Source organism: Leuresthes tenuis, unplaced genomic scaffold (genome assembly GCF_036924035.1).
Source record: "Leuresthes tenuis unplaced genomic scaffold, fLeuTen1.0.hap1 SCAF_4, whole genome shotgun sequence".
Taxonomy (NCBI): Eukaryota; Metazoa; Chordata; class Actinopteri; order Atheriniformes; family Atherinopsidae; genus Leuresthes; species Leuresthes tenuis.
This window is the reverse complement of record NW_027325358.1, coordinates 28,218,801-28,238,377: the sequence shown is the minus strand read 5'-3', so window position 1 is coordinate 28,238,377 and position 19,577 is coordinate 28,218,801. Positions and strand designations below refer to the sequence as shown.

General features: G+C 39.6%; 1 protein-coding gene and 1 long non-coding RNA gene across 2 annotated transcripts; both read right to left on the bottom strand.

Annotated features, from left to right (window-relative positions):
- Positions 1 to 366: 366 nt before the first annotated feature.
- Positions 367 to 4,906, bottom strand: LOC140304769 (uncharacterized). Its single transcript, XR_011915290.1, has 3 exons — positions 4,196 to 4,906; positions 1,139 to 4,020; positions 367 to 1,063 (listed from the first exon to the last, which is right to left on the bottom strand). It is a non-coding gene; the product is annotated as an uncharacterized lncRNA (long non-coding RNA).
- A 3,807-nt stretch (positions 4,907 to 8,713) lies between these two features.
- tmx2b (thioredoxin-related transmembrane protein 2b) lies at positions 8,714 to 19,369 on the bottom strand. The gene is made up of 8 exons (XM_072383535.1): positions 19,054 to 19,369; positions 18,257 to 18,317; positions 14,643 to 14,756; positions 13,957 to 14,033; positions 13,779 to 13,885; positions 13,600 to 13,665; positions 13,330 to 13,459; positions 8,714 to 10,933 (listed from the first exon to the last, which is right to left on the bottom strand). The coding sequence occupies exons 1-8, from the start codon at positions 19,240 to 19,242 to the stop codon at positions 10,754 to 10,756; spliced, it is 924 nt and encodes a 307-aa protein (XP_072239636.1). The 5' UTR covers positions 19,243 to 19,369; the 3' UTR covers positions 8,714 to 10,753.
- Positions 19,370 to 19,577: the final 208 nt, after the last annotated feature.

The following is a 19,577-nucleotide window of genomic DNA, read 5'->3' as shown; positions in this document are numbered from 1 at the left end:
CCACAGGTCTCTCCAAAGCCACTTAATCCTGGAGAATTGTGAAATCATCAATTCATGAAATGGTCAAAGCACACCTTAGAATATCTTCTCTTGAATGTAATTGCAATTTTTTTTTTTTAAAGTGTGTCTTACACTGTGGGGCACATTCGTAACAAGAAGAAAAAAAAAAGCATGGGATGTTTAAAGATTCTAATGTTGCCAGACAACACCACCCTGGGAGTTTCACTCAGGGAAATATTTTAAATCTTCAACCCAAAAATAAGAGAAAGGGAGGCCCTCGGGTTTGTTGCAAATGAGGCAGAATACAAAATAGGATTTTATTTATTCCAATCTACTTTTTAAAAAGGGTAAAACCTTACTCACGCTGAGACAATTGCGGGGGAAAACCAATCAGGGCGTAGACTTGCAATGATGGACCGTCCAATGGAAAAAAAAAGGACAGCAGGTTAAAAAAAAAAAATTTAAAAAAAAAAATAGAAAACTGTACCAAAATAAAATAATTAAGTTTAACCAACTATAACAATAACAACAACACACTGATAAATGTCTTAACCAAAAAAAGAAAAATAACAAATTGACAAACAAAGATGGACAAATTAGGATCCAAACAAAATATGAGTACCGCCTGTCTCTCATACACAGTTAAAATGGGGCCTAACCCAGTCAGAAGACCCTAAGCGACGCACACAAAAACCGAAACGAAACCAAGCAACGTAAACAAAACAAAAATAAGACAAAGGAGCAGTGGTCCCCCGCAGGTTAGCTGGTCTACTGCTTATGCACGGTTCTCATTTGCCCTGCAATACAAAACAGATATGAACACTTCACCATGGCTGGGGGAGGGAGCCAAAGCCACCGTGTTACATACCAGTCAGGCCGTTCCGGACAACCAGTGTGGATAGGTGGAATTGAAGCTACAACGAGAGCCACCTGTTAACAAGCACACCGGTTGCTACACGTGCAGCGCCGTATCAGAAGACATGTGCACGTCGCGCACCTACCCGCAGCGGACATTGAATACAGGAGGAGGTGGAGGAGCATACAGCCCAACCCAAGTGAGATTCTAAAACACAAAAGCACTTAAATGAGCATTGGATCGACAAAATGAGAGCGAATACAGCTGCTGCCGACAGCCTACCTGTCACTTCACGGAGCGGAATGAAAGACACCATGACGTGTAACCCCATGAAAGGCAGACCACCTTTATACGCCATTGTCATGCAGCGATTGGCTGTGGTCCAAACCCAGCTGAAAGTCACTGGACCAATCACTGCACACTGTCACACTTCCATCTTTTTCTAAGTTAAGAAGTCTGTGCAGATGTGCTAGTTCCTCTGAAATAGCTGGACAAACTTAGTTACTTGGGAGGACAAAGCATTTAAAACAAACGAAGTTTAAGAAGTCCAGATCAAGAGGCAGACGTTTAAGAATGTGTTCCAAACGGGAGCAAAGCCTTTCAAAAATATGAGTCAGAAGAAGTTCCTGGAAGAAAGAAAAAAGGTATTACATACACAGTGATTTTTTTCCTCAACAAATGTATCTTATTTACATACAGGTTTAAATGATGTAAAATACTATCAAAACACACACAGGCATTTTTATCATGTGTCAGTTTGTTTAGGACTGCTTCCTGCTTCTGAAGAGTACTTTTAAATCATTCTACTTATTTACACTAGTCTTGGATATAATTTTATTGTGTATATTTGAGGGTAATAGCCCTCCTGTTTTCAAAGAGAATCAGATAGAACAATGTCTTCTAACCTTGCCTTATCAGTGAGCTGCAGTGTGAGCGACTCTGTGAGGACAACACAGCTTGAGAAGAGGATTGAAACACTGCAAGAAATTCGTGTGAGTGAGGAATTTATTGATTCTATTACTCCTGTGCAGGCTGTGGAGCCTTCATGTGCCAAAGGACTAACTCAGATCTTTCTACACGGGGTAACAGCTGATGTGGAGCCTCACACTACAGACCTGGCCGACACACTTCCCTGGATGTGTCCAAATTACATTAGAATATCTGGTGAAGCTCCCAAACCAGCTGGTCCGACTGATATTTCTTACTGGAACAGCGTTGGTGACAAACCAAAATCATCAACCCCTTGTTGTCTCATGTTGTCCGTCGCAGAGGTAAACCCAGCATGAAACCTAAACCTCCAGCACTCACTCCAAAAACCTGAAGTACCCTTGCATAATAGATACGATCCGTTGATTCCAAATACAATGTGCGATGATGAATGTAATACAAAAAATAATAAAAACAGGAGAAATGGCCCCAAAACTCAGCCAAGGGGTAACCAGAACATTAGGAGAAGCCCAAATGCCACAACCAAGGTGAGGACTACAGAAGCAATCGACATTTCCACACAAAATGGAATGGATACCATTCTAATTGGTGACTCTGTAACACAGTATGTCAGAATGGCAAAGACAGAATATATAACTTTTTATGATACATCAGTCAGGGAACTGATAGATATCTTGCAGACCATTCTGTCTACACATCCAGATAGCATGAGGATCATTGTCCACACAGGGTCTTTTGATATTCTGAGAAGGAAGACTGGCTCTGAGATCCTGAAGAAAGACTTTTCTCTGCTGTTGGAGAGACTGTGTCACTATGGGGCACACCGCGTCTCCATTTCAGGCCCCAGTCCTACTGTGGGTAACGGAATTGAACTTTTCAGCAAACTTTTTGGTCTGAACACATGGTTATCAAATGCATGCATCGCCCATGGATCGGCAAACCCAAACATGACTGTACAGATAACGGTGAAGGACACAACAGCGAGGCAAACATCCCCCAGCCCTCCCCCCTCACCAGACCCTTTACTCCACATCAACCAAGGTCTCCAAAGGATGTCTCTATCCCAGCCAAGACTCCAGCGACCACCATCTACCAGGAAACGAAGGGCACCCCCTCCTCTTACATCATCTGTCCTGGCAGAGCAGGGCACAAGAGGGATGTGCAGAATGTTCAAGGAGCAGCAGCAGAATTCAAAACAAAAATTTCAGGGTCCCTGCTATAGTAGTATTACTACTGATAGCTGTTCTTAGAACAAGCTGGGACCCAGTAGGATTCCTGTATTAGTTATGAAGTTGTCACGATACCAAAATAAGTAACCACGATACTATACCAGACAAAGTATCACGGTTCCAGGTATTATCGCGATACTGCAGCCTTTTTTTATTATTATTTTCATGAACTGCAATGTATTTGTACAAGTTATAAATACTTATTAATTACGTATGTTGTTATGTGCATGATAAACATAATATCATAAATAATCGACTTAGGATCACAAATCCACTCTTTTAAAAAAAATCAATTTGACAAATCCGAGACTATGGTGGGTGGAATGCTCTCTCCGGGTCGGGAATGAGATCCTTCCCCAAGTGGAGGAGTTCAAGTATCTCGGGGTCTTGTTCACGAGTGAGGGACGAATGGAACGTGAGATTGACGGGCGGATCAGTGCGGCGTCTGCAGTGTTGCGGGCTCTGCACCGACCCGTCGTTGTGAAGATCTCTATTTACTGGTCAATCTACGTTCCCATCCTCACCTCTGGTCACGAGTTGTGGGTAGTGACCGAAGGAACGAGATCGCGAATACAAGCTTCCGAAATGGGTTTCCTCCGCAGGGTGTCTGGGCTCTCCCTTAGAGATGGGGTGAGAAGCTCAGTCATCCGGGAGGGGCTCGGAGTAGAACCGCTGCTCCTCCGCATTGAGAGGAGTCAGATGAGGTGGCTCGGGCATCTGGTTAGGATGCCCCCTGGACACCTCCCTGGTGAGGTGTTCCGGGCACGTCCCACTGGGAAGAGACCCCGGGGAAGACCCAGGACACGTTGGAGAGACTATGTCTCTCGGCTGGCCTGGGAGCGCCTCGGGGTCCCCCCGGAAGAGCTGGAGGAAGTGGCCGGGGACAGGGACGTCTGGGTTTCTCTGCTCAAGCTGCTGCCCCCGCGACCCGACCCTCGGATAAGCGGCAGATGATGGATGGATGGATATTTGACAAGAATGCTTTTTCTCCAACATAAAACAGAGGACAAAATACAATAAATAGGAACTGATTCCCTGTGAAAACTATATTTTTATGTATTTTCTAGGTGCTTTAACATCTTTTAACTCTTCATTCTTCAGCCTATACACGAAGTATATAGCGTAATATTAGCCAATTAGAAAATAAACAGGAAATACTAACCTGGTATTCCACATATAAATCTGGGTGACGACACTGCAGGTGTTTTATGAGGTTGGATGTGTTGTCTCCTTGGGCTCCTATAGCTTGGTGGCAGCGCCTGCATAGTGAACGGCCATGTCTATTGCTTTACTGTCTGTGCCTTGTTTAAACCCAAAATAGTTCCAAATGTGGCTTTTGGAGTAAATTTTTTGATTAGTGGTGCCACTAGCACGCAGACTCACCGCTTGGGCCCAGTGCTTCTGCCATGGTGAGTGTGTGTGTGTTGTCTCGTGTTTGTGACCGCAATGCGCGCGTCTGGGTGAGACGGAACTTTAGTTTTGAAGTGAATTTCTATCGAACGGAGCTGTCCACATGGAGTTCGTTCTAGCCGTCAGAAACACACGAACAGCCAATTAGCTAACAGATGGGCGGACCCAACGTGCGGAAACAGCCTATCATATCCCCAGAGGTCACCAGTAACAGGCAAACGGCCAATAATTAAATTAAAATCAGTTTTATTTATATAGCGCCAAATTACAACAATTGTCATCTCAAGGCACTTAAATAATATAGTCCAATTCAAGCCAATTGGAATTCAGTTAATTGTAATCATAATCCAATTTAATCCAATTAATTAATTTCAAAATAATCCAATTCATTCATATGGAGCCAATTCAAAAAACAATATCCTCGCTAAGGAAACCAACATATTGCACCAAAACTTGTCTTCAGTCCAATCTCCCGTCCTGAGGGTGCCTGTGGCGACTGTGGAAAGGAACGACTCCCTTTTAACAGGAAGAAACCTCTGGCAGAACCAGACTCAGGAAGGGTGGCCATCCGCCTCGACCAGCTGGGGTTTGAGAAGACAGAAAAGAGGGAAAAGAGGGGGGAAAAACACCATAACGCCATTCAAAGGATATCTGTTGGAACAGGGAAACATACGTTAATAACCACAATAATGTCACATGTACATAAAATCAATTGTGAAATTAAACAGGGGGAAAAAGAGAGCAAAGTGAGGAAAGGTGTGACAGATGAGGTCCCCCAGCAGTCTAAGCCTATAGCAGCTTAACTACGGGATGTTTCAGGATTACCTGAGCCATCCCTAACTATAAGCTTTATCGAAAAGGAAAGTTTTAAGCCTAATCTTAAAAGTGGAAAGGGTGTCTGCTTCCCGGACATTTATTGGCAGCTTATTCCACAAGAGAGGGGCCTGATAACTGAAGGCTCTACCTCCCATTCTACTTTTAGAAACTCTGGGAACAACAAGTAAACCTGCAGTTTGGGAGCGAAGTGCTCTGTTAGGAAAATACCTTACAATTACAATCTTTAAGATATGATGGAGCTCGGTCATTAAGAACTTTATATGTGAGAAGAAGAATCTTAAATTCTATTCTGAATTTAACAGGGAGCCAATGAAGAGAAGCTAAAACTGGAGAAACATGATCTCTCCTGTTAGTTCTCATCAGAACTCTGGCTGCAGCATTTTGGATCAGCTGGAGGCTTTTCAGAGAATATGTGGGACAGCCCAATAATAAGGAATTACAGTAGTCCAATCTTGAAGTAACAAATGCATGAACTAGTTTCTCTGCATCACCCTGAGACAGGATGTTCCTGATTTTAGCAATATTACGAAGGTGAAAGAAGGCAGTCCTAGAAACCAGTTTTATATGTGCGTCAAATGATAAATTCTGGTCAAAAATAACTCCTCACTGTTCCTCACTGTAGAACTAGAAGCCAAGGAAATACCATCTAGAGTAACTATATAACTAGACAATTTCTCCCTGAAGCACTCAGGTCCAAAGAGAACAACTTCAGTTTTGTCTGAATTTAAAAGCAGACAGTTCTGAGTCAGACTACAAGCCTGTCTTAAAGACATAAAGACAGGCTTGTCACTTTTAAGATTAGGCTTAAAACTTTCCTTTTTGACAAAGCTTATAGTTAGGGATGGCTCAGGTAATCCTGAAACATCCCATAGTTAAGCTGCTATAGGCTTAGACTGCTGGGGGACCTCATCTGTCACACCTTTCCTCACTTCGCTCTCTTTTTTCCCCTGTTTAATTTCTCAAATGATTTTATGTACATGTGACATTGTAGTTATTAACTTGTGTTTCCCTGTTCCAACAGGTATCCTTTGAATGGCGTTATGGTGTTTTTCCCCCTATCTTTTCCCTCTTTTCTGTCTTCTCAAACCCCAGCTGGTTGAGGCGGATGGCCACCCTTCCTGAGTCTGGTTCTGCCAGAGGTTTCTTCCTGTTAAAAGGGAGTTGTTCCTTTCCACAATCGCCACAGGCATGCTCAGGATGGGAGCTTGGACTGAAGACAAGTTTCGGTGCAGTCTGTTGGTTTCCTTAGCTAGGATATTATTTTTGAATTGGCTCCATATGCATTAATTGGATTATGATTACAATGAATTCAATTCCAATTGGCTTGAATTGTACTATATTACTTAAGTGCCTTGAGATGACAATTGTTGCAATCTGGCGCTATATAAATAAAATTGAATTGAATTGAATAATCAAGTAATGTAAATTCAAAAGTTATTAAAAAATGGCCAGTCAAGACAGGGTTATGAGGGAACACTGTTAACTCTCAATGGCATCAGTTAGGACAAGGTCAAGGGTATGATTAAGGCAGTGAGTAGGTCTGTGAACACTTTGAGAAAATCCAATAGAGTCTAATATAGAATTAAAGTTAATATTTAAGCTGTCATTTTCAACATCTACATGAAAATTAAAGTCATCCACTACAAAGAGTTTTTATCCCAGTTAGTGCTGAGTACAGATAAAGTCAGAGACTTAGGGCCAGGTGGACGATACACAACAACAAAGACAAGAGGTTTTTGTGATTTCCACTTTGGGTGGGAAAAACTGAGAATCAGAGATTCAAAAGAGCTAAAACTAATCTTGGGTCTAGGACTGATTAGTAACCCTGATCTGAAGATAGCTGCCACTCCTCCTCCTCCTCTGCCTGTGGTTTGAGGAACGTGAACATTTAAATAGTCAGAGGGAGTTGATTCATTAATGCTAACATGACCGTCCTGCTGCAACCAGGTTTCTGTAAGACAAAATATATCAATATTATGATCACAGATCAAATCATTCACTAACAGAGACCTCGAAAGGAGAGATCTAATATTCAGCAAACCACATTTAATGTTTTTGTTCAGTTCAAGTCTTAAATTTACATCCATGGTCTCAAAATGCACTATTAAGTGCGATACATCAGGCTTAAAAACGTACACACACATTAAAACCGCACGGTCAGAGACTCTCCCACCACAGTCTCCTAAAATCCTGTAGGAAACACTGACTCTTCCTGTCTCTTACACACACACACACACACACACGATAAAAAAAAATACTAAATGTTACAGTGTGGCAAATGTACAGAGATCTATGGATTACTCGAAAGATATACAGTAAAACTACTTGATAGTACTCATGGTAGTAGTCCATGATGTACTTAGTCTGTCAGTATAGGTTTCATGAACTACTTATGGAAGAAACAGGTTTTATACCACATCAAAGTTCAATAAAATAGATTTAACCAGCTCAATTGCCTTTGAATTACCAGCGTCTTATCTTGAAAACCGGAAGTTAGCTTTGTTGAAGTAGCGCTGACTTTCAAGATACGAACGCATTGAAATTTTTGGTGCGGCTGGCTTAACCACGCGGAGACGAACGGCGGCTCACTTGACCGCAGTATGCTATCTGTTAAACTACGTTAATGAGAACTGGTATTGACTATAATTTTCATCAAACAACAACCACAAATCAGAAGATTTAAAATGTTAGATAATGTTAAATACTCACCGCAGAAGAATTTGCTGCCATCCTCGGCTGCTGGCTGAGTCCGCCCAGCCTCTCAGAAGCTGGTTAAAGGGCCTTAGCCAGCGTCTGAGCGGCTAATGTCATATGGACGAAGGAGCACGATTTGTTTGGCTGAATGCAGATTCGATGTAATCCTGGATTGACTTGTTACCCTAGAGGCCCGGATGTTAAAAGTGAACAGCGAATTTTAACCACCGAATTCAGCTTATGGAATTTGGGGAACCGATTGTGTTTTTCCTTTGAAATTTTATCATTGAATTTTTTTCCTTTGACATTTTTAACTTCGAATTTTACTTTTGATATTTAAAACACACATAATTTTGAAAAACTGATGAGTTTATTTCAGATTAAAAAAAAATTCACATGTTAATTTACTACATAAAATTTTGCTGTTTGAAATTCAAAGGCTTATAAGTTTCAAACTCTGATGGAACAATTTTTTTCCATAGGAGAGAGTTTGCTACTGCTAGTTTTGTGCAACAAGGCAGAATATTTATGAGATTTTGACGACGACTTTGAGTACGATGGACGTCCTTACCGTCTTGAACCAGAGTATACAGATAAGGAGCTCCTGGAAAGGAGGATGCAGAAGCAGAGAGAGGGTCAGCTGGCCAGAAAAAAAATAGACCACTGCAGCGACAACGCTACTTGTTCAGCTGCGGTCACATATTGCTTGGTTGTTTCAAGAAACACAGCAGAATCAGAATTTGTCATGTACACATGGTTTTAATGCATGATTAACAAAACACGCTAGATTTTTCAGAGGCATCAACAGCAACTCCTCCACTTATGTACAGGAACAGAATATAAACACAGCTCAGAATGTCGCTTCAAAGAAATTCAACACGAGACAAAGATAGGATCTATGTAAAAGAACAGAAAAAACACAACAGGATAAGTAATGACACAAGAAATCAGGAGTAAACTCAGTGCCTTGAAAAAGATAATCTAACCAGTGTGTAATAGTTTACTACTGGAATGTGAAATACACAAAAAAGTGAATTATGTTTTGATAAGCCAGGAAAAACCCTGTTGCCCCTGCGACAGAGAAGCGGCAGATGATGGATGGATAAGTCATATCGTAAAGGAAATTCTAAAACAAAAACAAAAAGTCTGGCTGTCACAGATAATGTTGGAATGTAACATTTTCTCATTCTGACCTCATCCAGTACAACCAATGATACGAAAGGACACATGCTTGATGTAATTTGACTGGTTAAATTGACTTCAGAGGAAATGCAGAGCCAGACCTATCCAGAGACTAAAACACATGGCTACACCATTCAGCCATAACATTAAAACAACCAAAAGGTAAAGTGAGTAATACTGCTCATCTTTTTAGAATGGGATCTCCTGCTGGAAAAGCACATATCCTGGCACTCACATGGACGAAACCAAACACTCCAAGACACCCTCAAATTTTGGTGTCTGGTCAGACCAACTATGGCTCCACATTCTTTCTCAACCTGAGGTTTCATGTAGTATCACTTGAAATTAAATTGTGGTCCTGAATAACTGTGACTTAAATAAAGACACAGTTATGGCTCTGAAGCAAAATGTCACAAATCTAATCTGCTCTCGATCATCTGCAAACCTGTTTTGCACTATATTTTATATGCTGTTGCAAGAACTGCTGATTTTTCTGAGACTGTGCCGCAATGTGCTGTAAAAGCACTCTGCAGAACTCTCAAAACATACTGTCTGCACCTTTACTTCTTAGTTTTTGATCATAGCAAAATTGCACTGCATATTTTTATTTAGATTTAGTTTCTTTGAATTTGTGTTAGACAAACAGACCAGACTTTCAGTGCTTGTGTTCTGAGCTTGCAGCTGTTCAACACACTTGGTCAACACTATATGAAGCTCCCTGTGCAAACCTCAGAGGTGAGTTCAGCTATGTTGATCTCAGTTTGACAGGCTTTTTTAAGAGTAGAATATGGTAATCTAAAGATGATGGAATGCTGACAGAATTGACTGACAGACCTATTAAAATCTATGATCAGAGGAATGAATGATTGAATAAATGAATCAACAAGGATGCAGTAAACACCAGTGACTCGTGCAAATGTATAGCACTCCCTTGAGTCTCATTCCAAATCAAAACCATCAGTAACTTGAATGTTTAAAAATTAACTTTACAACTAAAGACTGTCTTGTATGTACCACTAAGGTATTCTAGAAAATACAGTTAATCATAAAATGTTTTTTAAACTTTGCAATAAGTTAGTTGCATTAAGTTAGTAGCATTAAAAATAAACAAATAGCATCACATTCACGGCTCAATTTTTGTTTAGATCTCCCTCATATGTCATGTAAACTTCACAGCTTTAGACAGCAGAAATATGTTGCAGAGACTTACAGTATGGCAGCTCTGCAAAGCACAGTTCCAAGCCGGATCCTGATATACTTGACCCAAAACCCCCTTCAAAAATCTGAACTGTGTTTTAGTTTGTTCCTAATCTAAAGAGTGTACCATTTAGTTTTTATTTCTTTCTGACGAGAAAATGGACAGTTTACTGAAACTGCAACACCACTGAAATATTGGGTTCTAATTAATTGGCACAGGCACTTAAAACTAACACTTGGACTTTTTCTGTTGTATGTTCCTGCAACATCCCTAAAAGACATCTGCCAGTGGTGCTGATTCACGAGTGAACAAACTGAACACTTTGAAGTTTAGCGTAAAAACGAGGTGGAGGATGAGTTGGTTTCTCCCAGAAGTCCAAGCCTTGCGATACCAGCCATTCTATTTGTCTTTCTTGGATTCAGAATCCTCCCCCTGGGTGTCAGCTCCTTGCTGTTCTGACTCATCCTCCTCAGGGACCGGTGGGAACTGGGACTGGCTGACCTTATCTCCTTTGGTCTTACTGAGCTTCTTTGATTTCTGGTACAGTTCATTCAGATTGAACTCTCGGATGATGTTCTCCTGGTGGAGAGATACAGAAACCAATGTGTTTCTTTGAAATTTACTTTTAGTAATTTAGTTTAAATGCTAAAAAAAAACAAAAACATTCAATGAGTATTTCACATACACTATTTATGGACTTGACTTACTTAAACCCAGTGATCTACCTTTTTTTCTTTTTAGTTTCAGTCCTAACATTGCTTCTTGCTTTAGTAAAGATGGTTTCTCTTCTCTACATCATCTGGGCACCAAATATTTACACTTAATATTAAAAATAAAACATCTAATGAGAGAATGCACCTTGGTAGTTTCAGGTAGATGGAATATATCACAAAGTGCCTTTTTAGTCCGAACAGAAGTTGGAAATTCTGGTTTCCTATTTGTTATGGAATATAATATTAGTGTGTGTAAACACAAATTAGAGTTGTCACGATACCAAAATAAGTAACAACGATACTATACTAGAGAAAGTATCACGGTTCCGGGTGTTATCGCGATACTGCAGCCTTTTTTTTAATTATTATTATTTTCATGAACTGCATGTATTTGTACAAGTGATAAATATTATTAATTACATATGTTGTTATGTGCATGATAAACTAATTTAAATAATCGACTTAGGATAACAAATCCACTGTATTTTGAAAAAAAATCTATTTGACAATAATGCTTTTTCTCCAACATAAAACATAGAGGACAAAATACAATAAACAGGAACTAATTCCCTGTGAAAACTATATTTTTATGTATTTTCTAGGTGCTTTAACATCTTATAACTCATTCTTCAGCCTGTACACAGAGCATATAGCGTAATATTAGCCAATTAGAAAATAAACAGGAAATACTAACCTGGTATTCGACATATAAATCTGGGTGACGACACTGCAGGTGTTTTATGAGGTTGGATGTGTTGCCTCCTTGGGCTCCTATAGGTTGGTGGCAGCGCCTGCACAGTGGACGGCCATCGTCTATTGCTTTACCGTCTGTGCCTTGTTTAAACCCAAAATAGTTCCAAATGTGGCTTTTGGAGTAAATTTTTTGATTAGTGGTGTCACTAGTACGCTGCGGCAGACTCGCCGCTCGGGCCCGGTGCTTCTGCCATGGTGAGTGTGTGTGTATGTTGTCTCATGTTTGTGACCGCTATGCACGCGTCTGAGCGAGACAGAACTTTAGTTTTGAAGCAAATTTCTATCAAAGCAGAGCTGTCTACATGGAGTTCATTCTAGTCGTCAGCCAATCATTCAGCAGCTGTGTTGTTCGGTTTCAGTGGTTGACGTGTGGGTTGGTTTACAAGGGAGTAGCAAGCGGTGAGAAGCCGGAAGGATGGTCGAGGCGGCCGCTGTGTAGTGGAAACTGGCACCGTTAGCATAGTAATCCACGGTAGTACCGTCGTGTAGAATTTCTAGTATAGTAGGAACTGTAACGATTTGGCACCGCGGGGTACCGTGGGTATCATGCAACTCTAACACAAAGGCGCACAAAATAAATGTCTAAACACAGATAGAATATTGCCCATAAATGCAGTAATTCTTCTCTTTAGCCTTTAAAAACACAAAAGATTTGAATGACAGTGTAAGACAGTATTTATTGAGATGATATGTGACAGAGGAATTTACAATGTGATTTTTGACCACCTGTGAGCTGGCTATCAATTTTGTGTTCCTGTCTGCAATTCTGAAGTTTAGACAATTAGTTTTATGTAACAAATATGTGTCTAGAAGAGGAATTTAAGCAACCAGTGTTTGTGGTCAAACTGCAGGTGAGGGTAAGTAAGTATTTGAGAATGAAATTGCCAGTCAACTATTGTTTGACTGATGTTTGGTAATGTGAGCTCAGTTTTCTGTTGCCGAGAGTGAGCTCTCAAACTTGGTACTGTATGTTTTCTGATATTGTGATGATGTGCTTTAAGAGTTACTGTGTGTAATTTGTGTTTAAACTTACCGTTACATTGTCGCAAAAAAGCTATACCACTGATTTCAAATAAAAACAGATGAGTGGACTGGCTCTAGAATCTGCTGAACAGAACTGTAAACAGCTGTGATATTTTTTACCAAAGTGTGTCAAAGACATTTCAATGTCCTGCACTTATTTCAAAACATGTGCAGAATATGTCTCATTTAAGCTGCATTTCTATTACAGGAATTTTTCCTGGAACTAGGCTCTGTTATAGGTCGTTTGCTTGGCCCCCAGTGTTCCAGCCTCAAGAACCAAGAGCTAAGCAGAGCTTTGTGGGAGATAGTTCACCCACAAAAACTGTCCTTGTAAGGATGTAATATTTTTGACATTATCCTGAACATTTGGAGTGGAGCTTAGAGTTAGTAACACACTTCAATAGATCCTGATAGCCTAATCTAAAATGCAATAGCTCCTTCAAATGTAAGTTCTGAATGTTGGTCAAAATGCACCATTAGTCTTACCTCTGTGAAGCTCCAAGATACAGCTCTGCCCTTCTTGTCCACCTGGGGGCGACGCATCACCTCCTTCCCTCCTTGGAACAAAACTAATGATGGAAGCTGCTTGGACAATGGAGATGCTGACACTTTGTACCTTGAGATCAGGAAAAAACACGTTCATACTTCTTGTCAGTCCTTCTGATAAAATCTAAACTCCAATCCATCAACACTTGAGAAAACAAACTTATCAAGGGCAAAATGACAATTAAAAAAAGAGATGTAAACATGTCTTACCTCTTGGAAACTTCTCCATAACGTCCAATGTCCACTTTTCCAAACTTAAGACCAGCACAGTTATACCTGAACCACAGGAGCAGAGGCAGATAAAGTTACAGATGTTAATGTTGCTGTTAAGTGTACTTGATATATAACGTCACATTTAAAGAATTGATGGATAGAGAATAGTGTCTTACTTGAGAGAGAGGTCAGCATAGACTGAAGCAAAGGACTGGCACTCTGGGGACCAGTTGGCAAAGAATTCAACGATCCATGTCACACGACTGTCTCTGCTCAGTTCATCCTAAACACATAAAGCAAATATAACTGAACTATTATGAAAAAGTAAACAAACAACAAATAATTTTTACTCACATCAATGGTTTTGTCGCTGAAGTATTTGATGTACTCTGGTCCCATGTAAAGAGGAGGCTTGCAGGTCATTAAAAAAACTAATATACACAACAGACACGAGATCAATTAGTGGATAATTACATTGTTCCAGCCATTTTCAAAACAACACTGCCAAACATTCTTTGATTTTAAACTTTTAAATTTAGAGGATCTGCTGCTTCTATTCACGTTCATTTGTTACAGTTGGTGATTAATGAAAGATAGGGGATTATGTGTCTTTTTTGACTGGATGAAAACCCATCAACACTCTATAACATCTGGGTTTTGTCTTTAATGGAACATTAAAGATAAAATTAAAATAGCACCATTGCCACCATTCAATAATTTTTTTGTCATGGAAACATGACAATCTGCAACAGGATGATGATTGTTTTTAACAAATTTACAATCTTAATATATTATTACAAAGCAAATGCAATTTCCCTGGAAGTGTCTGGGATTGTAGGCAAAGGCCAAGACTTTGGGTGTGTCGGATGCTCTAAAAAGAAAAATCAGAGAGTTGCTTGGCATTCTAAAGTTTGGCAAGGTGGTGGTTTTCTTCAAGTAGCAACAGATTTGATGCCACTTTGAGATAACCAGCATCACCTAACATGTGGATTTCTGAGACACGGTTGGTGTCAGCTGATGTATAGAACTAATAGACTAACCTATGCACAGCGTCAAGTAGAGAAGTCCCATCCTGATGTCCAGTCTGAAGAACAGGATCACATTTGCCACCTTGCTGAACAGGATAATGTTGCCCACATGTTGCTCCACAGTTACTAACAAGAACAGACGAAAACACTTTCATATCTTGTCTAAACTAAAAACTTGTCAGCAGGAGAACGTGGTTTGTTGGTAATCTAAATTCAAAAGTATCAGGAGATCAACAGAGTATTCCCATCCCAAATAAGGGAGCAGGTAAATTTTGGTTTAAATAAAAGCAATTTTAACTGACCAAAATAAATAAATACGAATCATATTCTGAATTAAAAAAAAACAGCTCATTGTGATTTTAACTGAACTGATACCTCAGAGCATTTTGACAGACATTTTGTTTTCTCTTTTACATTATGCATTGTCTCCATTTGACTGACAAAGCACAAAAACAACACTGCATATGTGCAGACTGCTCATTCATGGACTCTGCTGTTCACTCATCTCTATCACTCAGTGAGGAAAGTGGAGTCAGAGGAAGGTTTGCATCCAGCAGGAAAGGAAGAACTTGCCATCACAGGTACTAGTGGTAACTATGAAAAAAAAAAATGTCAATGGATTTGTCACTAATCGCTTTTTTTAAAAAGTTGCTAAAAGGTTTAAATGTGGCAACGGTCACTTGGTCAGCAACAGGGAGGTCACATATTAATTTTTTTAAATTAATACATGTGATTCCCAGGTTACCGTTCCAACACCATGAAAGCTTGACAGTGAGGGAAAAGCTCTCATAACGATAAAAACAATTATTCATACTGCTTGAAAACAGCTACAGCTTGTCAGGTGGTTTCCATAGTTTCACAAAGTCTACAAGCCAAAACAAGACAAAGAGGGAGCAATACGATGGGCAGAAAAGTATCTGAGGAAATTTTCCTACTTTACCTCCTTTTACGTAACATTACATGAATAAAAGCAATGATGTCTCACAAAGTTTGTTTTTCATCACAAGTGACACACCCACTGTGTCTACACAAAATCAGCAAAAAAGCAAATAAAGGGAGAAAACAGGGTGTCTGCTAATAACTTCAACAACACAGATATCAGGTGGCTCATAAATAGAGGTGGTAGATGTGAACGATCCTAATATTAAATATGATACATTTTCTAGAAAAATCAAACTATGTAAAAGCAGAAGTGGTCTGAATAGAATCAGGTTAACACTCCACACCCCATCCCATCAGGATACACTATCCACCATGTATGTATTGGATTAATTTGGGTTTCTGCAACTGGAAGTAGTAAATTATCTGACAGAGCCCTGTTATCTAATTATGTTGATTTAATTTAGGAAATATTGACCTCATGCAAGAACATTTTCATATTCTTATTCTAAAGTTCTCTCACTATTTTCACATGGTCTCGTACGAATACGCCACGTCAGATTCAACAAACGCTCTTAACTTCAGAAAAGTGTGTAAACGACCTGCGTAAACATGAACGCCACACATGTGTATTTAAGTGCACGTGCATGAATATAGTAAATTTGCATATTCCATGCCCCAAATAATACCATGTAAGGCACATCTCCTGTGCCAGGAAGTGTTGAATGTTGAGTCATGAGAATGGCATCAAGACCCAAAAAGAACAACTTTACGGGCTCTGACACTGAAGTTCTGCTTTCAGAGATCCAAAAAGGAAAATCTGTCATTTTTAGCAGTTTCAGCATTAGAATTATGGAATCTGCTAAAGTGAAGAAATGGGAAGAAATTACGAGTGCTGTTAATTCCATGTCACCTGTAGTTCGTAATGTCACAGAAATAAAGAAATGCGTTGACATGAAAATGGCTTTAAAAAAAAACAACACAAAAAAAAAAAAAACATCTCGCCATGGCCAGACACTTGATGATTTCAACTAAAGTCGTGATATCAGTTGTTGCCTCATCATGATGGCAGAATAATCTGGCATGCCTTTTGCTGGGCTATAGAGCGATTTGTCCCCGCCAGGTTTTAGATGCTTCCCTGCTTCAACGCAGCTGAATCAGATCAATGCATCATTAGCAGGCTTGTGCAGAACTTAACAATCTTTCGAAGAGATCAATTTCATCTGAATCAGGTCTGTTGAAGCAGGGAAGCATCTAAAACCTGCAGGACAGCAGCCCTCGAGGACCGGAGTTTGACATCCCTGCTATAGCAGCTTAACTTGTATATTGGCTCAGGTAATCCTGAAACATCCCATGTTTCAGGATTACCTGAGCCATCCCTAACTATAAGCTTTGTCAAAAAGGAAAGTTTTAAGCCTAATCTTAAAAGTGGAAGGGGTGTCTGCTTCCCGAACATTTACTGGCAGCTTATTCCACAAGAGAGGGGCCTAATAACTGAAGGCTCTGCCTCCCATTCTACTTTTAGAAACTCTGGGAACAACAAGTAAACCTGCAGTTTGGGAGCGAAGTACTCTGTTAGGAAAATACCTTACAATAAGATATTTAAGACATGATGGAGCTCAGTCATTAACAGCTTTATATGTGAGGAGAAGAATCTTAAATTCTATTCTGAATTTAACAGGGAGCCAATGAAGAGAAGCTAAAAGTGGAGAAACATGATCTCTCCTGTTAGTTCTCATCAGAACTCTGGCTGCAGCATTTTGGATCAGCTGGAGGCTTTTCAGAGAATATGTGGGACAGCCCAATAATAAAGAATTACAGTAGTCTAGTTTTGAAGTAACAAATGCATGAACTAGTTTCTCTGCATCACCCTGAGACAGGATGTTCCTGATTATAGCAATATTATGAAGGTGAAAGAAGGCAGTCCTAGAAACCAGTTTTATATGTGCAAGCTGCATATTTGAAGCAGCACAGTCCTTGTCATTCTAAATTGCGATGTCAGTCATTCGTCTGTCTGGCAAGGATATCTACACGGTCTCAGAACACACGTTGTCTTCCAAGACCCTGACTTGCTAAGGCATCAAAACGTAGCAAGTCAGCCTGGTTACATTTCCTATTGACCGTGTTATATACAGAGTCAAATTAACCTTCAATTAGTGCATAATTTAAGTCAAACAGAATAATGTCAGCATAATTATTGGGTATAATGTATATATTTATTTATGATATCTTCAAAGTAATTAAATATACAATCAATTAGTCAAGCAAACTTGATTAGAATACAGCAGACTATTTTATGACAGGTCTGGATCACTCATAAATTCTGTTCGAACCTGAAAGAAAACTCAAAATACGAAAAAATTGGTAATTGCAAGTTCTCTTAAATCACTCGTATGCACGACTTAAGAGCAAATCTGTTCATACGAGTGGTTCTTGCGTGAGACCCATTGATCTTGCATCTATAGAACAATCATTTGTGAGTGATATCTTTAGCGTCAGGTAAAGCAATGGGCTTCATATCCAGACAACCAAATACACATTTTATTACGTGATCAAATGAGATGAATAGAAACTGTTGGGAGAATGATTCTACTTAATAAATTGTGATTCCACCCTAGGAGATCACCATATGGTCATCTTGTCCATCCCTTGTCAAAAGTAATGATGGAGAGGAATTATTTTTGTGAGAATCATTGTTGGACTGTGAAAAGTTAACACCAACATGAAAGAAGTCTACATATACTCACTCGCTCTTCGGTTCTTCATCATGACGATGGCACTGAGGAACATAAGGATTTCCACCTCTCTCTATAAATAAAAACATGACAACAGCTGGTATTACCCCATAAAGCAGATCTGCTATGGCATTCAACAATCCTTTGTATTCCTCATAATCTTACTGTAATCCTTTTGCATATCTTTAAACCAACTGCAAACTGAAAGTAATAGATTGCAATAAGTGACTGCTACAACATTCAAGGAAAATTTGCAGTAGATGTGGGTATAACAACATAGCTAGAACCACAGGATTTTTAGACATAAAAGTCGCTATGCTTATGTGGCGATTATGCCAAAAGAAACCAAAATAAAGCTTTTGCGCTTTTCAAAAACTTCTAAATAGAGATTGGCTTTTGTTTTCATAGGAAACCCACATGACGAAAGCTTGGTTTGCACCCTTTCTACCTACATCTGCAAACAACCTAGCTAAACATACTGTGGTGTAACGACAAAAAAAAAAAAACGTTTTTAATTCAGCTAACGATGTATTTAAAAAAAAACATTTCACGTGTCGTATGTCACATGTTACGTCAATCCGTTGCAATGTATTTTAAACAAATTTGTGTTAATTACCCATCTCTCCCACTTTGCTAAACGACAGAAATGCCCAGATTTTTGGCCGTAGTTTGGCCTGCTATTATCTCCACATCGTGAAGAACATACCAGTCACCTGCCCCTTACTGCCTGTCTTAAGATTCTTACTGACCAGTGGGCTGGTAAGTTGATATAAGATGCTGAGAAGGATATTCTCGTATTTTCTACAAACCCAGTCGAAGTCGCATGAGTTGCCGTCCTCTCGCTGTGTGGCCAGATGATCGCAAATACCAGGCGTTTTGCGGACAGCTAGAAAAGCTATTGACATGAAAAGAGAGGCTACATAGTACGGCTTCAGCAGCCATTTGTACACTAGCGGTAGGTGATACAGGAAAGCAAATAATGGCGTTAGTAAAGCCATTTTCCGATAAACTAGTCTCTTACTGCGAAAATGCTAACCTAATTCCGAAAAGTCTGTGCTTTAAGAGAAGAATCCGTTAAGCTGCGTTTGCTAGCGAGTAAACAAGTAGAATACGATCTTTAGCGAGTGGATGGCAGGAAATAAAACTTCCGGTTCAGATATATAAAAATAAAACAAATTAGAACAATTTTTTTTCACCACGTTGCCTTTCTAAACGAATTTGCTATACCGTGAAATGAGTTCCAATAATTGTGATGCTATGGTTTGTTATTTTATTATATACTTAAACTCAATGGGTATGTCGTTGTCCTTGATTGACAAGTGCTATTTGTATT